A 20,624-nucleotide genomic window follows, 5' to 3' on the forward strand; every position below is an offset into this window, starting at 1 on the left:
TGCCCCAGCACCATCTGCCACACACACAAACACACCCGCCCTACCCCCAGACCTACCCCTTGTCACACCCCCAACCTCAGGTCCACCCTCAATCCCAGCCCTACACCCTGCCCCATGGTCAGCCCCTGCGCCACCCACCCCCTCACCCCCACCCCCAACACCAGCCTTACCCCACGTCTAAGCCCAAACTAGTAAGTGCCAGAGAGTCAGAAACCAAAGAGCATGAGGCAGGCCTGCTGCCTGGCCCGCCCTGGGAACGCTCCCTCTCGCCCCTCCCTCCTCCAATGTGTGGACACACTCTGGAGCCGCCCCACTTCCAGGGGCGTCGTTCACCCTCTCCTCAGAGGATCCTGCCCCAGCCTCAGGGAGCCCCCATCCCCAACACCATCGCCAAGGCCATGGCCAGGGAAGCTGCACAGAGAGTGTTCGCTGAGAGTAACCGGGTAAGCAGCCACAGAGCCACTATACATACAGTATACTTAAGTAATAAGGCCCAAGGGGGTGTGGTATATAGCCAATATACAATGGCTAAGGGCTGTCCTTAGGCAAGTCGCAACGCAGAGCAGTAAAGTAGAGCAGTAAAAATACATGTTTTGTCAAACCCGTGATATACGGCTGTCAGCCAATCAGCATTCAGGGCTCGAACCACCAAGTTTATAATTCAGATTGACCTATAGCATGATGATGTACAGCGCAAACAGAGCTTGATTTGTGTGCCAAGTGCCTTCGAGACTCTCAACACCACATGGTACTACTGAGTCAACACTATAGATAACTAATATCATGTATCATTGTGATGGTGTGATGCATCTGCAGCAGAGAAGGCTGGTGGGTGGAGCTATAGGAGGATGGGCTCATTGTAATGGCTGGAATGGAATAAATGGAATGTCGAACGTGGTTTCCATATGTTTGATGTGTTTGATACGTTCCATTTATCCCATTCCAGCCATTACAATGAGCCCGTCCTCCTATAGCACCTCAAACCCGCCTCCTCTGACCTGCAGCTATATGTAAGGTTTTCTTGTCTCTGTTTTCCTGTGTCAGATTGAGAAGAGGAACATCTTCAGTGAGCGGAGCATAAACTCTGATGAGGAGGAGGATAGTTATGACTCTCCCCACACCAGGAGGAGAGGGGCTTCTGTGGACGAGTTCCTCAGAGGCTCTGAACTAGGGAGACGGGTAATACAAAACAACAACCCTGTCACATGTTAAATACAGAATAACACACCCACTGGGCACAGACGTCAATTCAACGTGTATTCCACGTTGGTTCAATGTCATTTCATTGGAATGATGTGGAAACAATCAAAAAGAAAGGAGGACCAAGGCACTCTTCATATAATTAATTAAAATGCCTTTATTAGTATGGCATGTTCAATAGAAACAAAGTTGTTTAAAAACTGACGCGTTTCGGCTGCATGGCCTTCGTCAGGGAGTACAGAAAAAGGAGAATACAATGTCCTCTTTTGAAAGGCTTTTCCAATTAGCCCTAATTAGAAGAGGGAGTGGTTACCAAATTGGACACACCTAGTAAGCAATAATATACACATGAAAAGGTGAAATACTGTAGCTATGTTATCATGAGCATACAACTCCAAGCTAGAAGCATCAGAACACCCAGAGAGGCAGTTCCAACCCTAACCATGACTGGGAGAAGTGTCCAGAACAAGAAAGCAATATATTCCACAGTACACTAGACCACAGCAAAACATGAACAACAGTCCAAACATAGCTGGAAACAATGTTTATTCAACCAGTGTGTGCCCAGTGGGCAGTTTGTTTCTCTCCCCATCATCACTCTGGAGACGTTCCTCCTGGCAAAAATGCATTCTATTCTATTCTGTGTAGAGTTAAAGTGATGTGGGACAAAGAAAAATGAATAAAACCTTATAAGTTTTAAAATAAGGTGTTACTTTAACCTCTCCATGTTAAAGCTGGTCCCCCCCCCCCCCCCCCCCCCCCCCCCTTCTCCCAGCACCACTACAGCCACAGTGAAGATTACCAGACAGAGAGCAGCCGCGGCTCAGACCTGTCTGACATCATGGAGGAGGACGAGGACGACCTGTACTCTGAGATGCAGCTGGAGGAGGGCCGTCGACGCAGCATCAACTCTCACAACACTCTCAAGGTACAGCACACACACATACCCCATCTAGTGGGGGTCTGACCTGGAGAGGAGAGTACGGAGGGGGGTTGGGTGAACGGGAGGGTCATCCCATTTACCATGGCCCAGACTGCCCTGTCTCTCACTGTCAGGCTTTACATGCAGGCCCGCTGTGGCTTTGCCTGCTGAGTGCTCCAGCCTTGTCTGAGCTGAACAGCACATTGCATCAGCTTTATCATCCAAGTCTTAACTTACCCATCTGAATGGCTGTAATACACACCCAGAATGTACTGTATGAAGAGGTGAACACAATATGTTGTCTTACTGAGATTGGTATTGATCGAAACATGGAATGTTGTCTCAATATGTATTGCATTTTAATGTACAGTTTAAGAATGTCCATATTTTTTCATCATTATTGTTCATGAATACTCTGTTAATACTCTGTGTTTTAACAGAATATGTCAGTGGCCAAACATTTACTTTATAAAATGTACTGTACCATCAGCTAGAAGGGTCATCATGGTACATCGAATGCATAGGGGAATCTCATTTAAGTGAGTTTAGGCTACTTAAATGGAATAATTCACGTTTGGTTGTGTTCATCTCATGTTCTACCTTTTGTGTTCAAGGTTTTTTTGTTGTGATGTGTCGATGGTTCCCTTTGTGGATGCGTGGACCCGTCTCCATTGAATATGTTGAAGGGACACATGTGGATGTGTAGCCAGCAGTCATTGTGTAACGAGATCTACTGAGGGACATTATTAGTAGTGAAACAGGCCATTTCTACTGCGTTGATCATAAATACCAAGTAAAGTCTTCAGATATATTCATTTGGAGTGTCAATGTATGAAAGGCTTCCAAAGAAACATGTTTATATTTCAGCTGTGAGTAGACTTTCAGTTGATAAGTCAGCCAGATAGGATGCCTTACAGTGTATGAATCCCACCCTGTATACTGTACAGTACTCAACAGAACAGTGTGTTTAGGTCTAGTATCAATATGCCGATACTGAATCTGCCTATGTTTCATATGACAGTACCTCATCATGTCATCCATCAGTATGTCTCATGTCTGTGCAACAAATGAATGTCCTGTATGTATTCATGTTTTTGTATTATGTTCTTGAAATGGAGTAGAGTTCTGTGCAGTAGTGCATGCAATAAGGGTCAAAAAGCAGAAGCAAGCACAGCTGAGATTTAGCAAATAGTCATTATTGGAAAATCTAAATCTGTCATAAGAACAGACCTCGGGTCATGTCTGAAAATGTTAGAACAGACTGAGATACTTTTAACGTCTTATTTTGCTTATGCAAGTGCTTTGCTCAGTTTGCTGCCTTATTCCTCTTGGTTAGCATATATATTTCTTATTCACTAGCCCAGGCTGTGCTTGGTGCAATGTGTTTTAAGGCTTTTCTTAATTAGTTCATTCACTTATATGTTTCGTGAGTTTGTCACCTGTTTCATTTATCTGTGAGGATTTCTCATATGGCAGATTTTTTGCACCCTTTACTAATCTGTCCTGGCTACCGAAATCCTCTCCCAGACCCATCCTCAGTGTGGCTGTCTATCACTGCCTTTGGTTCCTCCCACAGATTCCCGTTCAGAGCATGCCATTTCCCCCAGCTCACGGAATGACACTGCATGCCTTACATCTGGCCATTCTGCCACAAATAACTAATTATGTTCTTATTTTGTCTTTTTTCCCCATTTTATTTTTTATTCACACACTGTGTTGTTTCCTGCCTGTTCTAACATCTTCAAAAACTAAACGAACCTCCTGAAATTTAAACAAAACTCTTCATTCAAATGCCAATCCAAACCAATCAACTCTGCGCTCCGCTCTGTGGCTGGCCCGTTCTGGTCATACAGAAGTATTACAGGCGTCAGGACCTGGGAGAGCAGAGGGACTGCTGGGACCTACAGAGGGAGGTGGTGAGACAGAAGTCCCTACGTCGTAAACGGCTCCACAGCATCCCTGAGGTGGCCGAGGACGAGCCTGACGGAGTCAATGGGATGGGTCATCATCATCAGCGCCTGCGCTTTGACGACAGAGGCAGGCCTGATACACCCCGCATGCATCGCAGGGGCCCCCGTATCTACCAGCAGGACCCCCATCAGCACAACCACCTCTCCCCCAGCAAGAATCACCGCCGCCTGCTGCAGCGTCAGCACTCCTCTCCCCGCTATGCCTACGCTTTCGAGGAGCGCAGCCTGCGCCGGCTCACCAAGAGTCCTGACAGTGGCCTGGACTGTGGCAGCGAGGAGGAGGGCTCTTTGGGGTACAGGGGTTACCCCCACGGCAGCCCCATGAGGGGCCATATCCGCTACATCCACTGTGAGGGGCCAGTAGAACGAAGGGCCCTGGCTGCAGGCAGGAAGAAGCAGCTGACACGGCAGTGCAGCATGGATGAGGACTACTGTGATAGCCCTAAGACGGGCCACCTGTCTGACCTGAGGAACAGGGAGGTGCACTACGGGCCAACGCGGGAGCCAGGGCAAAGCCCCAGACACGGAGCCCTGAGCGAGGGCAGGCTCCACGAGCTGGACAGGGCCTATCACAGGGACCTTAGGGCCAGCTATGTGAACAGGCTCAACAGGGTCTCGGACCAGCCGCTGGTGTGTGTGACTCAGACTCTTATCTGCTGTATATTACATTAGCAAGCAGTAAAACCATACCTTTTTTCTTGGTGTTTTTTCTCTCTATGGGTCTCCCACCTTTACATTGATTTATTTTTGTTTTGTGCAGTATTCTGGCAAGTTATTCGTACATGTCCATGGTGATAATTATTTGTAGTTTTTCATGTGTGTAGTTTGCTCGTTTTTAGAATGTTCAGTGAGTTTTTAAGTGAAGCTTTTTTGATTACCTAAAGGCCATTTCAAAACGTTTTTGTGTCTGATGTCTCTGAGGAGAAAGATTCATTTTAAAACAAAATGGCAGCTCAACCATAATAGTTTGCATGGGGATGCGCTATCCCTATTCTGCTCCGCCCTCCTCTTCTATCAACCAGCCAATGGGGTAGATATGCAGCTCTGACAGACATCTTGCCCATCCTATCCCACCTCTGACTTTACCCTGATTGCTCCACCTTCCACAGGGGATCTCAATTCCAGCATGTCCTGGCTCTCATTGCTCGTAAAGGCTGGAGTCCTATGACAAATCAAGCCTTTCCTAGTGGGACTACAACGAGGGTAGTCTCTCATAACCATTAGCTGATTTAGCCATCAGTCCATCTGCATCATGTTAGTGCTTGGCAGACAATGAACTCGCCCCTCTTCATGTTTTCCCCAAAATTTTTTCAGCAGAATGTCCTCTCCTACTCCCATACCACACAGCAGTGGTCAGCTTGTTGCTCGATTCCCCTGCCCCCATCTCTGTCCCATATATCCTGTATGACTAATTGGATGAGAAGCCTTTGGGCCTCAGTCTCTCTCTCTGGTTTGGGCCCCAGGCTGAAGCCATTCTGGTTGTGCTCAGCTAACCATGCCTTTCTCCATTCTATTCTCTTTCCTCTACTCGCTCACTCCCTCTTGTCATCAAGGAGCTGACATGAGCAGAACAAAAAAAACAAATGGTCTTTAGCTAAACATCTGATCCTGTTGTGGTGTCTGGGGTTGATTTACTTTGGTTCTGTTGATGGTTTATTTATTTGTGTGTTCTCTTTATTTTATGGGTTTATTTATTACTCTTATTTTGCCTCCTTAAGGACAAATGGAAGTGACGTCATTTGCTCTTATAGTTTTGCGATCCTTTTGAATGGCTGGTTCGTTCTGAGGAAGGCAGTTTATTTTAACCTAAGCTGTATTTTCTCTCCCTCTAAAGATTATAGGGAACTCCCCCTCCCATGGATGCTCCCATGGCGACCGACTGAACCATTCAGGGAGGAGGCCGGTCCACGGTGGCAACCCCCCACAGCGACGGCCCATGATGGTTCCTTCCATTGGTTAGTGCGGTCACCACATGACGAGATGCCCCGTCCTCCTCTGCAGGGACTGTTGTTGTGTATTTATTTATCCCATGTGTTGCCTCACTCATGTGAGCTGAGCTGAACATCTCTCCCATAGACACATGACCTTAAACAACCATGTAGTTCTCTGTAGTGGTGTACCCCTACACCTGGAGTTCAGTCCATCTTCATACCTCTGTATGGTGTTTCTGACTTGGCATAAGCAGGTCGGGGGAGGGGCTGTATGGTGTTTCTGAATAAGCAGGTCGGGGGAGGGGCTGCTACTGTTTACTTGGTGCTTCTAACAGAAAAAATGAAGAGATGTGTGGTTGTAGGTCTATAGCCTTTATATACTGTGATCCTATAGGGCTCACCCGCTTTAACCCTTCCCTCTATCTCACACAGTGCAAAGCATTGCTGTTTTACGTTGAACTCCAGAGTACAACCTGTTTCCTTATCCCACCACCTGACCCCCCCCCAGCAGCATGTCCAGCCAAGCCGTGGGCCAGAGCAGTGTGGGGGGGTCCCTAACAGTAACACTGTGATCTGATTGGTATCGTCTGTAGAGATCACCATGATGGAGAGTAACAGTGAGGGGAGTGAGGGGAACCTCTCACCTGGCAAGGAGAATGTTTACTATCACGGCAGTGTAGCTCGGCACAGGATATGGCATCATAATGGTATGTGGCCCAGCTTCACTCTAGAACAAAATAAAGAAACCTTGCAAATGACAGAAAAGACAGTGTTAAGAACCCTAATTGATATTAGAGGTGAATGGTAGTCTAAAGCTTGAGTGTGAATTTTACACTAGGCTGACAGGGAAGACAAGATGTACACTTTTTCTGTAGCTGAAGAATGAGTGTCCCCTTCCTGTATGTCTGCCTGCAGCCTCAATTCCAGGCCTCCTCTCAATCCCAGACCCTCTTCCTTCCTTCCTTCCTTTCACCCTCCCTCTGCTCCTCCCTGGCCCTCCTCCCAGGGCGTATAGCCTCCCCCTGTTGACTCTGTGATTTTGCATGACTGATTGTTTACAGTCCAGTGAGAAGGAAAACCATTGGATGTGTAAGTGGACTGGTGTCTTGTTGGTATCACTCCATTGCACAGTGATGAAACTGCTGTCATCTAAACCAAACATTAGTATTGTATCATTAAAACATCATTTAACAGAAATGTTCACAGAATTGTGCTATTGAAACATTTGGTTTGTTCGTGCCAGGAAGTCCATGAGTGAATGAATATCAGGGTGATTCTTTTCCCCTCACTGTCCCTGATATGCTTCTGATGAGTCAGGTTTCTGCTATGGCATTTGATGTTCTAATTTCTTTCGGGAATGTTAATTTGCCATTTACCTTAATACTTTATTTCTAATGTGAGCATGGTTTTACCCCTCTTGTATTGATAATGAAGCACACTTCCTCATTTTGAAGAGTGGAACGCATGCATCTGTTGAGCTCTGTGAGACGGTGAAGTAAAACAGCAATGAACAGTCAGTCTGTTTCCCTCCATTATTTTCATGTGCATTGTCATCTAGTTACCTCTGCATCCCATAGCTTGGCTTGACATGTGCTGGCATCTCTCTGTCTAACTGTATCTGTATAAAGGTACTCTGTTTGTTGTTTTGGTGTCTGTCATACCAGCATTCAGAGATGTGTGAAAAAACTGCCAATCTGTGCTATCTGTCAATTATAGATAGCATAGACTTTGTAAAATAAGTATCTTGCTAACATATTCTCATTAAATTCAAATTTGTAGATTTTGCTCTGTAATTAGGGTCGTATAAAAAAAAAACTTGAGCCAGGTGCTCTTTGAGAGGATGATAAACTTCACAATGGACACAATAGTGTAGAATTACCATTCTTCAAACCCCTTTAAAGCTGTTTTTCACACATACATCTCATGGCCCTCTCCCCTGTCTATCAGCTCTGACAAAGTGACATCTTCTCGTCCCCCTACCCTCCACTCCGCTCTGCTCCCCAGCCTGTCCTGGGCTGGCAGTAGCAGGGCTGGCAGTAGCAGCAGTGCCCTCTCCTATGTTTCAGATGGGTACGGCGGGCAGGGCCGCGGGCGCCGGTCGCCAGAATACTACGAAGAACCAGAGGACCTGGCGCGTATATTTGTGGCCCTGTTTGACTACGACCCTCTGTCCATGTCCCCCAACCCTGATGCTGCTGACGAGGAGCTGCCCTTCAAAGAGGGCCAGATCATCAAGGTGTTTGCCTGAGCCACACAGTGCTTTTGTCCAATCTGCTTCACTCAGACTAACAACAATAGGGCCTAGTGATGACTTACAGCAGGGTTCACCAACTGGCGGCCCACGGGCCAAATTCGGGTGGTTTTATTTGGCCCCCAAATATAATTTTTGTTTTTTTACATAGAAGACTGTAAAAACACCAGGGAATCAGCTCCAAGTGATTCTAATTTAGGAAATCTGTTCCCACATATTCCCATGCATAATAGAGAGATGTGATCTTATACAAAAGCAAGCAAGGTTTGAAATTATTATATTTTAGTGAAATATATCTGTTTGGGCTTCTTACATTCAATTTGTCTACAATTCAAACAGTCTACAAATGATTATGTTCCGGCCCTCAACCATCTGCTGAAGAGAGAAATCGTCCCGTGGCTGAATCTAAGTTGATGATCCCTGACTTACAGCATTATGGTCATTAAATTTCACTAAAATGGACAGGCCCAGAATTTGATATAATTCTGCATCTACACTTTGAATTTGCTATTAAAACAGTAATGGTGGTGGCAGGCTCTTTCTCTCCCCCCTGCTAACATTGTTCTCTGTGCTGGTCAGGTGTTTGGGGATAAGGACACGGATGGTTTTTACAGGGCAGAGATCCGTGACCGTCCAGGTCTGATCCCCTGTAACATGGTGTCAGAGATCCAGACTGAGGATGATGAGATGATGGACCAGCTACTCAAACAGGGCTTCCTCCCACTCAACACTCCTGTAGAGAAATTAGGTAGTGCAGCACCTGGACTCCCACTTTCTCTGTTTTTTTTCCTCTGCTACTCTTTCGCTCTCTACTTTGCAGTTGATTGTCTCTTCCCTTTCTCTTCTTTCTCTAACTTTCTTTTTCTACACGTCTTTTGCTGATGGTACTCTAATTTCTCTGTCTCTACAATCGTTTCCCTCGTTCTTTTTTTCTCTCTGCTTTCCTGTGAAGTGAACTGCGACCGCTTCAAAGATGGCCGCTCAATAAACCGCAGGTCCCGAAAATCCAAGCGAGGTCTGTGTTCTCTTTAGATGCACTCTTCCTTCATCTTCACGCTTTTCTTCTTCCACGCTTTCTTCACTTTTCTTATGAGTGTTTGAGTAGGGAATTATGGGTATTTTCTGTCAGTCTCCAACATGCTCGTCTCCAGTAAAGTGGTGGGGGTGTTCATTATGGCTTTCACCTTCATGTACCATGTATCATTGAAACGGAATCATTCATTCAGCCTTTGCCATGTTAATAGACAGTCATTCATGCCAAATCATAAGGCATTACATACTGTCATTTTAGTGTGGGAATTTACAACAGAGTAGTAAGGTGAGTATTTCTAGTGTGTTACTTATCATTCTTATTGATTGTCCAGAGAGGAACAGGCGGAGTGGGCGTCAGCACCCCTCGTCCACACGTAGAATGGTGGCCCTGTATGACTACGACCCCAGGGAGAGCTCCCCCAACGTGGATGTGGAGGTACAGTACTGCTAGACCTCTAGCTTTATATCCTCTTCTCCACGGCTCCACCCCCATTTACAGACCAGATACCATCAGGATGCATGTGACTCAATACCTGTGTCCCTGCCCTTGATTGTATAACATGATATAAACAGAAATAGACAGTCAATTCTTTATAAACTGAGAAAAAGGATATGATCAGGAGTACATTTTGTCCAGGTCACACAGTGTTTCCTGTATGCACACCTCAGTTTTTCCTATATTAGACGTCTCACAGCTCATCAGAGAATAATTCAACTGTATGCTGTTCTGTGTGTATGATGCTTTTGGAGGACCATCGTTGTTGAAGACTATTACTGCTGTTATGGAGTCAGGTGTAGAGGTAGTTCTACCCTGTTACTAACGACTTACCTGCTTGCCTTGCCAACATTGCACAAATACACCAGCCATACTTACTCCCTAGATTTACTCCCAGTCTGTACCATTATTTAGTCCCCATTTATTAGTAGCGTAACCTTTTCCTGTTGTACTTATGGCCCTTCCCCCTGGTTTCACTCACTCTCACCTTTCTATTGGCACGGCCACACAGTATGGGAGAGACAGGCTGAATGAGCAGGTGAGTGAGAGGAGCGTCCGCTCTCTGTGTTTTCTCTGTAACTGTTGGTGGAGTGTTCAGAAGAGGTGGGCTTCACATGGTGGATTAGGCTACAGTATACCCCTCTCATGAACACAGCCCCTCACTCATAGCCTGCCCTGGCATCCTTCCTCGGGTTGGTCTGTGTGTTGAGCAGTCCTATGTTTGGTTTGTGTGTTTTGGAGAGACCTGTAGGAGTTGATAGTAGATAGTAGTATGGTATGCCTATTGTCTGTGTTGCAATCCTGTTTTCAAACATCCAACACTTGATGCATTTGATAGTTGCAACAGTCTGCCAAGACTTCATTGACACTTTTAGATTTACAATGCATCTCAGTGATTGGAATAGGAAGTACAGCATTTCACACAAATTCAACCCTAACAATATCCCATGTGGTTGGGTTGTAGAGATAATCTTCAACAGATTCAAGCTGCTTTGATGTAGAGAAAGCAGGTCAAACTGAACTCAAACATCTCACTGTTTTGACAGGCTGAACTGACATTCTGCGCTGGTGACGTCATAACAGTTTTTGGTGAAATTGATGAAGATGGGTTTCATTATGTAAGTATGTGAGATGTGACTTACACATCATGATATTTAAGGAGCACATTGTCTTCAACCAGCTTGGTGCAAATAAACACCAGTGGAAATGACAGTGATAGTAATAGTAGTTGTATGATAAACAATTTAAAATGATCATTTTGTATCCCTTTTGTCTAGTCCGCTGTATTGTGGAATCCGATGTACATTCTATGCGAGTCACCCTGTGTGTTTGTGATCCCTCAGGGCGAGCTCAATGGACACAAAGGTCTTGTTCCCTCCAACTTCCTAGAAGAAGTGCCTGATGATGTTGAGGTTTTTCTCACTGATACTCCATGTGGAGATTCTCGTTACCCGCAGGACGCTGCAGCGCGGATAAAGACCAAAAGGGTACATGCTCTCTCGCAGTACTAGCCCTCTGTCATCCATTTACTCCTTTCCGTTCCCTTTACCTCCTTACTCCTTTAGTTTTCTGTCTGTGCTTGTGAGTGTTTCATTTCTGAACGTATGATGGGAATTCAGACTTTGGAGCATTATGCTGTAAACGTTGTTGATGTCTCAGAAATATAACGAAAACTATTAATACTTGACAGAGGTACTTTTATTTTTAATGTTGACTGCTGTGAAGGATTTTAAAATGTGGACATATTCATATAGCGTTCTCAAAGAGAATAAACAGAAACAATAAAATAAAAGCAGAATTGTAACTTTAACTGTTTTTTTGCACATGCACATTTAGCATTGCAATAAATGCTTTATGGGTATTACCTGTGTTTAATCTAAAATAGGTTCTAATAGAGGAAATCGTGTTGATGTACTGGAGGATGAAATATGTAGACTGTAGCAACGCATGTTTTCTCTTTAAGATGCATGAATTCCCCTTGAATCTTTTTATAGTGAAAAATAAGTCGACTACAGTATAACTTTTGTATTTGCTTCCGAAGCCTTGTTTTTGTATATTGCTTACTTGTAAAATAGCATGCAAGATATCAAGAAGATTATGTTGCTCTTTGAGAGTATAATTTCGAAAGTAATCATAATACTAGCTGGAAAATAATGTGACTATAATTCTTTGTTTAACAAATAATTGCAAGTTAATGTTTGAATAACAACAGGTTTCATCTGAAGTTTCTTGGCTGGTGTTCTAGTTTGTCATTCTCATAGTGCAGACTATTGAAATGCCATCACTGCATTTTTCTTTTCCTCACCCGCTTGGCAAAACAGAAGAAGAGTGTTCATTTCACACCTTAGAGGCTCTGTTTCCATCACGTAAGTGAGCAACTGATGATACCAAGGTTACGCTCCCCTCGTCTAATGCAGATGACATGGGTTCCCTTAGTTTCCGGTATGCAACACACACACACACTTTTTATGACCTTTATTATGCCAGTTTATGTTTCAGTTAATTCATTTTGAATGGATGTAAATATTTCTCTTTTTTTTTATTAACCAGAACATTAGTGATAGAATACTGTGGAACACACCAGGATGACACATTTGATCCCAGTTTACATACTTTACAGTTTTTATTTACATTGTAGTCATTTAGCAGATGCTCTTATCCTGAGCAAATTACAATTAGTGAATTCATCTTAAGATAGCTAGCTGAGACAACCACATATCACAGTCGTAGTAAGTACATTTTCCCTCAGTAAAGTAGTTATCAGCGAAGTCCGTGCTAATATATGACGTGAGTTTATTGTAAAAGCATTCAGGTTGTTGTGTTAACTTATAAATAATATATGCCCTTTAGCAGACACTTTGATCCAAAGCAACTTAGTCACGCGTGCATACATTTTATGTATGTGTGGTCCGGGAATCAAACCCACTATCCTTGTGTTGCAATGCCATGCTCTACCAACTGAGCTACTGAGCAAGTTAAGGACGACCACCCTAGCCAATGCATTAGACAAGAAGCATGGTATCTTCAGTTGTTTCTCTGGGTGTTGTACATTACAATGTCAGTCTCTCAAGATAAGCCTCCTGCTGTAAATCATGGTAAGCTAAAAGGCCATTGTTGCACGTCTAGGTTGCCTCCCCGTAGTACTAGTGGTAACATTCAATCAGACTCTATAGCTAACATTCTGATAGAACCTCCTCTCTCCTTGAAGCAGTGCACCCTGCCACACTTAATCTAATCAAACTGCTCGAAACAAGTCAATGGTAATCAAATGTCTGCCAGACAGGCAATCCAATCAATCAGATAAAAATATCATTGGCATTTCTTTACCCATAGATGCCCAAGATAGTGGTCCTCTCCACAATGCCCTTGTTAAGTTGTTAGTGGGGTGCACTTTTTCTTTCACATAAGGAATGATGCGAAATGGCAAAAAGAGCTATTAACATGTTTTTCTCATAGAAAGTGGCATTAATTAGATTTTCTAACCATATTTTTAATGTCTAATATGTAGTTATATACTACAGCCATATACTACTGTGCTAGAGACTACAGTCTCATGTTAATGGGATCTTAAGGATAGAGACTACAGTCTCATGTTAATGGAATCTTAAGGTTACATCTTTCCTAAGTGCAATTGAAAAGAAGCCTTTTAGCTCATGATTACAATTAAGGAATATGTAGATATTAGATGTTTACTGTAACCTAGTTGTATATGAATGCCCTTTATATTTAAAAAGAAAATCTGCTGTCATATGTTGTCCCATAATGTTAATACAATATTGCATCTCTTGTTTTTGTGTGAAAGGCATGGCCTTTGCCATTGATAGCCATTCTGGAGAATCTCAGCATAAAATGTGCTATTGGTAAAGAGAGCAGTAGTATGTGGACATATTCTTTGGCATTGAAGTCTTTATCTTTTAAACCAGCTTGATGACAGACTGTGTCTACATGGCAGTGGGGGAGGGGGGTATACAGCACCTCAGTACACTAAAGAGACGACATCCGAGCATTGACAAGTTGAACTGGGCTGCACTATAAGGGAGATAGACTGATGAAGCCAAAGGTATGGTGGCCCTGCTGAGACAGAATGAACTGAGTGGAAGGGAGTAGTGACTGGGGTGCAAGAGGGCTGGCTTTTTAACCCCCCTGAACTGTCCCTTACGGGTCTCCCATTAGGTTCCGTTGGAAAAATCGAGTCCGCCCAGAAGAGCTGCCTACCCCAAAGTGCGCCAACACATCCCCGGCACTGGCCCTGCTATCGTGGGGCCTGGCAGTCCCATCAGGGGCCCCCACGACTTGTCCTCCAAAAAGAAAAAGGGACTGCTCTCCAAAGGGAAGAAACTATTGAAAAGACTTGGCACTGTAAAATAACCCCTTCATATACTTGAAGTATATTACCAACCACATCATAGAGGGCTCTATTCAATCTGTAATGCTGAAGCGGTACAGATTCCGTGATAGAAATGTACAGGTCATTTCCGATTGAGCAGTGTTTACCATGAATGCAGTCTCCACTAAAGCGGGTACATTGCCTTTAAATTTCAATCACGCTGAAAAGCTGAATTTCCTCGATGCGGATTGAATAGAGCCCTAAATCTCAAACACTTCCATTACTGTACGTTCAGTCCTGTGAGAAGAAAAAATCCAGTGGTCAAAGATTTTGATGGCATTTGATAACCAGTCAGATGCTGTACTCTTACACATCTGTTGTCTACTAGAAACCATTAATGTTTTAATTGCAGTATGTATTTTGAATACAGTCCAGGGACCTCATAGTTTGACATTTAATGTCATAAGCCAACCTCTCTGGTCATGTATATTTTGCTATCTGAAGCACAGGACTGCAATACGATAAAAATGTTCTCCATTTTGAATTGGCCAATAGTACGTAGGTGTGTGTTTGACTGAAGACTACATTGACCCCCAAAATATGAGGTGTTTAAACCAGTCTCTTTAGGGCTGAGATCAAACGATAGAGCCCAGAATGGCCAGTCAACATCATACTTGATGAGACTACTACTGGTGGCCCATCCTGACCATACACTTCATGTTGTAGTACCCAAAATGAGGCAAGGAAAAGAGCAGTTTTATGGCCAGGCAGGTGAGGTCCTTGTATGGGAACTGTATGGGAGGTTTGCATGTTTTACCTGAAAGCACATCCAGAATGATCATTCCCACCCAACGTTTGAAAGCACATGCTAGCTGATGGCCTCTTCTATCAGAACATGTTAGCAAGGCACATGTGCATGCTTTGTCAGTGCATTTGATGACAGAATCTACACTGTTTGAGCAAAATGTACTAAATGAATTGCAGTAGTAAAAAGCATGTCATCGTTTTCTTTACCTCCATACAGAATATTCCATACAAACCTAATTATCAGATTGGTTCTTAGTTCAACTCAAGTCCAGGTACACATTTGACAAGTCACGACCTAGCACCTGAAGTCAGGATCTGTGCAGTGGTAAAATATGCTACATCTCCAGAAAGACCGAAGTCAGATAAGCAAGTATCAATTCCTAACAGCAAGTATTAGTTCTTCAAACACACCAAAAGACCTCTGGACAAGCACATTAGATAGGAAAGGGTTTCAAGATTAAGTTTCTTTATTTTTTAAGTAGTTGAATTGTCATGAAATGCCTAGTTGAAACCAACATCCATGTATTTGCCTTATAAATGCACAATTGTTTGTGTCCAGTCAGTGGAGAGTTTTTATGTCCTGTATGCATTCATGTCATTGCAATACTTCTGAAAATGAAATATTTTTGCAAAAGATGTTTATCAAAGCTCGTGATGTGCATTTTATTACTTGTAAGAGTGTCATGTTTTCTGGAGGACCTGAGCATTGTTAGCTTGTTTGAAACTTCAGAAGGCCCAACTTTACACTCTTCATGTTCTGTCCACATTAAAATGACAAAAAGAAAAAAAAAGAAAGAAGTGTGGTGAAAATGTAAAGGTGTATTTAATGTTTTTTTTTGTCAGTACATTGTCACTATTTTGGCACAAAAAATTCAAGGCACTTTTATTTTGTTCTTCATGTTATATACAGTACTTGCAATGTTTTCATTCTGCATTCACAATCCCATTTTGACATAGGTTTGTGTACAAGACAATGGACAAGAAGGAAATGCAATTGAAGGCCGGTTCAATCAAAACTGTTTCCAGGATAAGTTTAAATCAGCATTCTTCCTGTGCAACAACAAAGCATGGTGTGAATTAATGTTCAGTTGGTTTTCATTTTGTTTAAAACAAAACATTTTTGTAGAGTACACTCCAAACTTGCATTTTTGCAGTAGGAGAATGTTGTTTTTGACTTATCCCAGACACAAGGTTTGATAATATGACTTTCATCCAATAAAGGTTATTCTAAGTTATTTTTGTTACATAGAAATTGTGATTTCAACAAGACAAGTCTACCTCCATAATGACCCCTAGAATTCCAACTAATTTGACTACATGTTCACAGAAGCCAACTCCATTTCATTTATGAAACTGAGCTCTTTCTGTTTGCCCAGACGTACTGTATTTGTGTCAGCCCCCAACTAGCACATAGAGTAGTGAATGTATGATCAATTGAAAGCCAATGTATTATATTTATCAAAACTATCCATGATGAGTATGCAGATGTCCAGTGTTTTCTGGTCCAGTTTGTATGTGAAATGAAACCTTTTTCCATCTGTTAAGAACCTCTTACACTATTTTGTTAATCATTTCATCCTTCCATTCAATTTACATCACTGTTTTTTAAACTACTACTTACATGAGATTTGAACTGAGACTGCCAAAAAAGAATGTAACAAAAGCATTCTGTATAACTTTCTGTACAATTCTCAGCCAAATAGGCATTTCAATCTACAGTTAATAGATGTACATTTTTTCCATAATAAGTTGTCCGTCATTGCTTCTATACATATTGTTTGAGTGACTTGCTCTTTTTGTACTTTGTCCATTTGTAAATTGTTTTTAAATGTTTATACTTGATTTTCAGACTGCCTTTTTTGTACATAAAAATTTATAATCAAACTGTGCAAAGCTTTCCCCATGGTGTCTTCAAAACCATGTTTTAAAAGTCTGCAATTGTGTGCTAGCTTTATGAAAAGAAATAGCCTATATTGGGGGTTACAAAATATTGTGTGGGTGTGCATGTGCAAACATTTTTATAAAAGAAATTTGATATTTTGTAATGCTGGTTGTGCCGTGTTTTATTCCCCAAATGCCATAGTGCAACAGCATACATTTCTGAGTGTTGTGGGACTAGAAAACAATGCCTTGAATGTAACGTTATTAACCGGTTCTCAATAGCGGTTCTGTTCCGGAACAGTATGGATCACTTTCGCTCCTAGTTCTGTTTCTATTCCTTGAAAACGTTTGTTCTTTTCTGGTTTTGTTCCCTGAACCGGTTCCAACCTGTTTTAAAATGTACACTACATGTCTAAAAGCATGTGGACACCTGCTCGTTGAACATCTCATTCCAAAATCATGGGCATTAATATGGAGTTGGTCCCTTTGCTGCTATAACAGCCTCCAGTCTTCTGGGAAGGCTTTCCACTAGATGTTGGAACATTGCTGGGGGACTTGCTTCCATTCAGCCACAAGAGCATTAGTGAGGTCAGGCATTGATGTTGGGTGATAAGGCCTGGCTCGCAGTCGGTGTTCCAATTCATCCCGAAGTTGTTCGATGGGGTTGAGGTCAGGGCTCTGTAGGCCAGTCAAGTTATTCCACACCGATCTCTACAAACCATTTCAGTATGGGCCTTGCTTTGTGCACGAGGGCATTGTCATGCTGAAAGAGGAAAGGACCTTCCTCAAACTGTTGCCACAAAGTTGGAAGCACAGAATTGTCTAGAATGTCATTTATTCGATAGCTTTAAGATTTCCCTTCACTGGAACTAAGGGGCCTAGCCCAAATCATGAAAAACAGCTCCAGACCATTATTCCTCCTCCACCAAACTTTACAGTTGGCACTATGCATTGGGGCAGGTAGCGTTCTCCTGGCATCCGCCAAACCCAGATTTTTCTGTCGGACTGCCAGATGGTGAAGAGTGATTCATCACTCCAGAGAACACTTTTCCACTGCTCTAGAGTCCAATATCGGCAAGCTTTACACCACTCCAGCCGATGCTTGGCATTGTGCATGGTGATCTTAGTCTTCTGTGCGGCTGCTCAACCATGGAAACCCATTTTCACTCCCGACGAACAATTATTGTGCTGATGTTGCTTCCAGAGTAAATTTGGAACTTGTTAGTGAGTGTTGCAACCGAGGACAGACGATATTTACACACTTTGTACTTCAGCACTTGGCGGTCCCGTTCTGTGAGCTTGTGTGGCCTACCATTTCGTGGCTGAGCTGTTGTTGCTCCTAGATGTTTCCACTTCACAATATCAGCACTTAAAGTTGACCAGGGCTGCTCTAGCAGCGCAGAAATTTGACGAACTGACTTGGTGGAAAGGTGGAATTCTATGACGGTGCCACGTTGAAAGTCACTGAGCTCTTCAGTCAGGTCATTCTACTACCAATGTTTGTCTTTGGAGAAGAGAAAACACGGTGTATGTTTACATTTATAAGTTTATTCATTTTCAAATTAAAAGTGAAAACAAGTGAAAACAATTAATACAAGGAAGTCATTGATGCAGAGGCCTGTGATGGCTATCCTATTGGGACTCGCATGCCAAAGTGACGATTAGAGTCTGCTTGATGTTGCAACAAACTAGCCAGGTCCGACCATCCTGATATTGTGACCTTACAGTGCGAGACAAATATATTGACACCCTTGCACTTTTCAGAAATAGTTTCCTATTTCTTCTAAAGTAGCATGATATTTACCTTTTTGTTGGATTTTCAACATTGCAGAGACATTTAAATTGTTGCAATCTTAAATATTTTTTGTGTCTATAAAGACAAATCTTTATAGACCTCAAACCAGGTGCTTTCCAATGGACGAGCTAAGAGGAAAGTCATCCAACAGCAACCAGGAAGCAGGTTCCTGATAATGATGATGCTCCTGTTTAAGGAAGAGGAAGGACTTCTAAGGATAAAAATACATGTTTGTTCTAAAGTACGGCGTATTAATAGAGCACATTTCTTAGAAGTTAATGCACTTCAAAGTTCTTAAAACAAAAATTCAAATAATAAATAAATAAAATTGACAAGTATAAGATAGATATTAAAATGAAACTAAACATATTAAAATAATAATAGGGCAATAAAAAACAGTGAAACCAGTGAGACTGATGGAAGTAAAATAAATAAGATAAACACAATTTTATAAAGCAAATAAAAATATATCCGATTGATAAAATAGCACAATAACATCACCCTATGTAAAAGCCTGGCTATAAAGTTGTGTCTTGAGCTCGCTCTTAAAAATGTCTATTGTCTCTGACGCCCTCAGCTGCTCCAGCAGGCTGTTCCAACAGCCTGGTGTCATAGACTAGACGTAACATAGTCAATGTAAATCCGGGACACTCAAATTAGTATGATATGGTTACATAAGACATATGTTTACTACATGATTCCATATGTGTTATTTCATAGTTTTGATGTCTTCACTATTATTCTACAATGTAGAAAAAGGTCAAAATAAAGAAAAACCCTGGAATGAGTAGGTGTGACCAAACTTTTGCCTGGTACTGTATGTAGAAAATAATAAAAATAAAGAAAAACCCTTGATAATAGTGAAGGCATCAAAACTATGAAATAACACATACAAAATCATGTAGTGACCAAAAAAGTGTTAAACAAATAAAAATAGATTTTAGATTCTTCAAAGTAGTCACCCTTTGCCTTGATGACAGCTTTGCACACTTTTTTGGTTACTACATGATTCCATATGTGTTATTTCATAGTTTTGATGTCTTCACTATTATTCTACAATGTAGAAAAAGGTCAAAATAAAGAAAAACCCTGGAATGAGTAGGTGTGACCAAACTTTTGCCTGGTACTGTATGTAGAAAATAATAAAAATAAAGAAAAACCCTTGATAATAGTGAAGGCATCAAAACTATGAAATAACACATACGAAATCATGTAGTGACCAAAAAAGTGTTAAACAAATTAAAATAGATTTTAGATTCTTCAAAGTAGTCACCCTTTGCCTTGATGACAGCTTTGCACACTTTTTTGGTTACTACATGATTCCATATGTGTTATTTCATAGTTTTGATGTCTTCACTATTATTCTACAATGTAGAAAAAGGTCAAAATAAAGAAAAACCCTGGAATGAGTAGGTGTGGCCAAACCTTTGCCTGGTACTGTATGTACAGAATAATATGAAATGCTCTGAGACCAGGTTGGTTCCAAAGGCCAGGACCATAAAGACAATGCAGCCACACCAAATGTTTTAAAACAAATGTTTTTAAACGTTGCATCCTGCTGAACTCGCCCGAGAACAGCAGAGTGGGGGAGAAGAGTCGGGATGTTATAAGAGATAAAGTCAAATCTCAAAACAAACACACTCCAGAACACATGGAGGTAGAATAATGTAATGTTGCTATTTTATCTGAAAATATTTTATATAAGAGAAATGTACATAAAAAATTTACAGTAAATATGATGAAATGTACAAAAAGAACACCCTGCTGTTGCTTTAAGTGTGATAAAAAAAATAATAGCAAACGTATTGTATTGCTGACTGATTGTAATTTTTGAATTAGGACATTTCCATTGAGGTGAATGCATTGTACACTTGTAGGCAGAGTGACAACAGATACAGAACTTTATAAATACAGTTGAATAGTTGAAGTCGTAAGTTTACATACACCTTTACCAAATACATGTAAACTCAGTTTTTCACAATTCCTGACAATTAATCCTAGTAAAAATTCCC

General features: G+C 42.0%; 1 protein-coding gene across 1 annotated transcript in view; it reads left to right on the forward strand.

The window, feature by feature from the left end:
- The window catches only part of LOC120062727 (RIMS-binding protein 2-like), a 29,829-nt gene extending 15,659 nt beyond the window's left edge, over positions 1-14,170 (forward strand). The window contains exons 11-20 of the mRNA XM_039012787.1: positions 139-443; positions 1,045-1,179; positions 1,976-2,128; positions 5,927-6,047; positions 8,090-8,259; positions 8,854-9,022; positions 9,639-9,742; positions 10,849-10,920; positions 11,146-11,289; positions 13,976-14,170. Coding sequence (XP_038868715.1) covers positions 139-443; positions 1,045-1,179; positions 1,976-2,128; positions 5,927-6,047; positions 8,090-8,259; positions 8,854-9,022; positions 9,639-9,742; positions 10,849-10,920; positions 11,146-11,289; positions 13,976-14,170 — 1,568 coding nt within the window. The remainder of the gene's footprint in view (positions 1-138; positions 444-1,044; positions 1,180-1,975; positions 2,129-5,926; positions 6,048-8,089; positions 8,260-8,853; positions 9,023-9,638; positions 9,743-10,848; positions 10,921-11,145; positions 11,290-13,975) is intronic.
- The last annotated feature ends 6,454 nt before the right edge of the window (positions 14,171-20,624 follow it).

Source organism: Salvelinus namaycush, chromosome 18 (assembly GCF_016432855.1).
Source record: "Salvelinus namaycush isolate Seneca chromosome 18, SaNama_1.0, whole genome shotgun sequence".
Taxonomy (NCBI): Eukaryota; Metazoa; Chordata; class Actinopteri; order Salmoniformes; family Salmonidae; genus Salvelinus; species Salvelinus namaycush.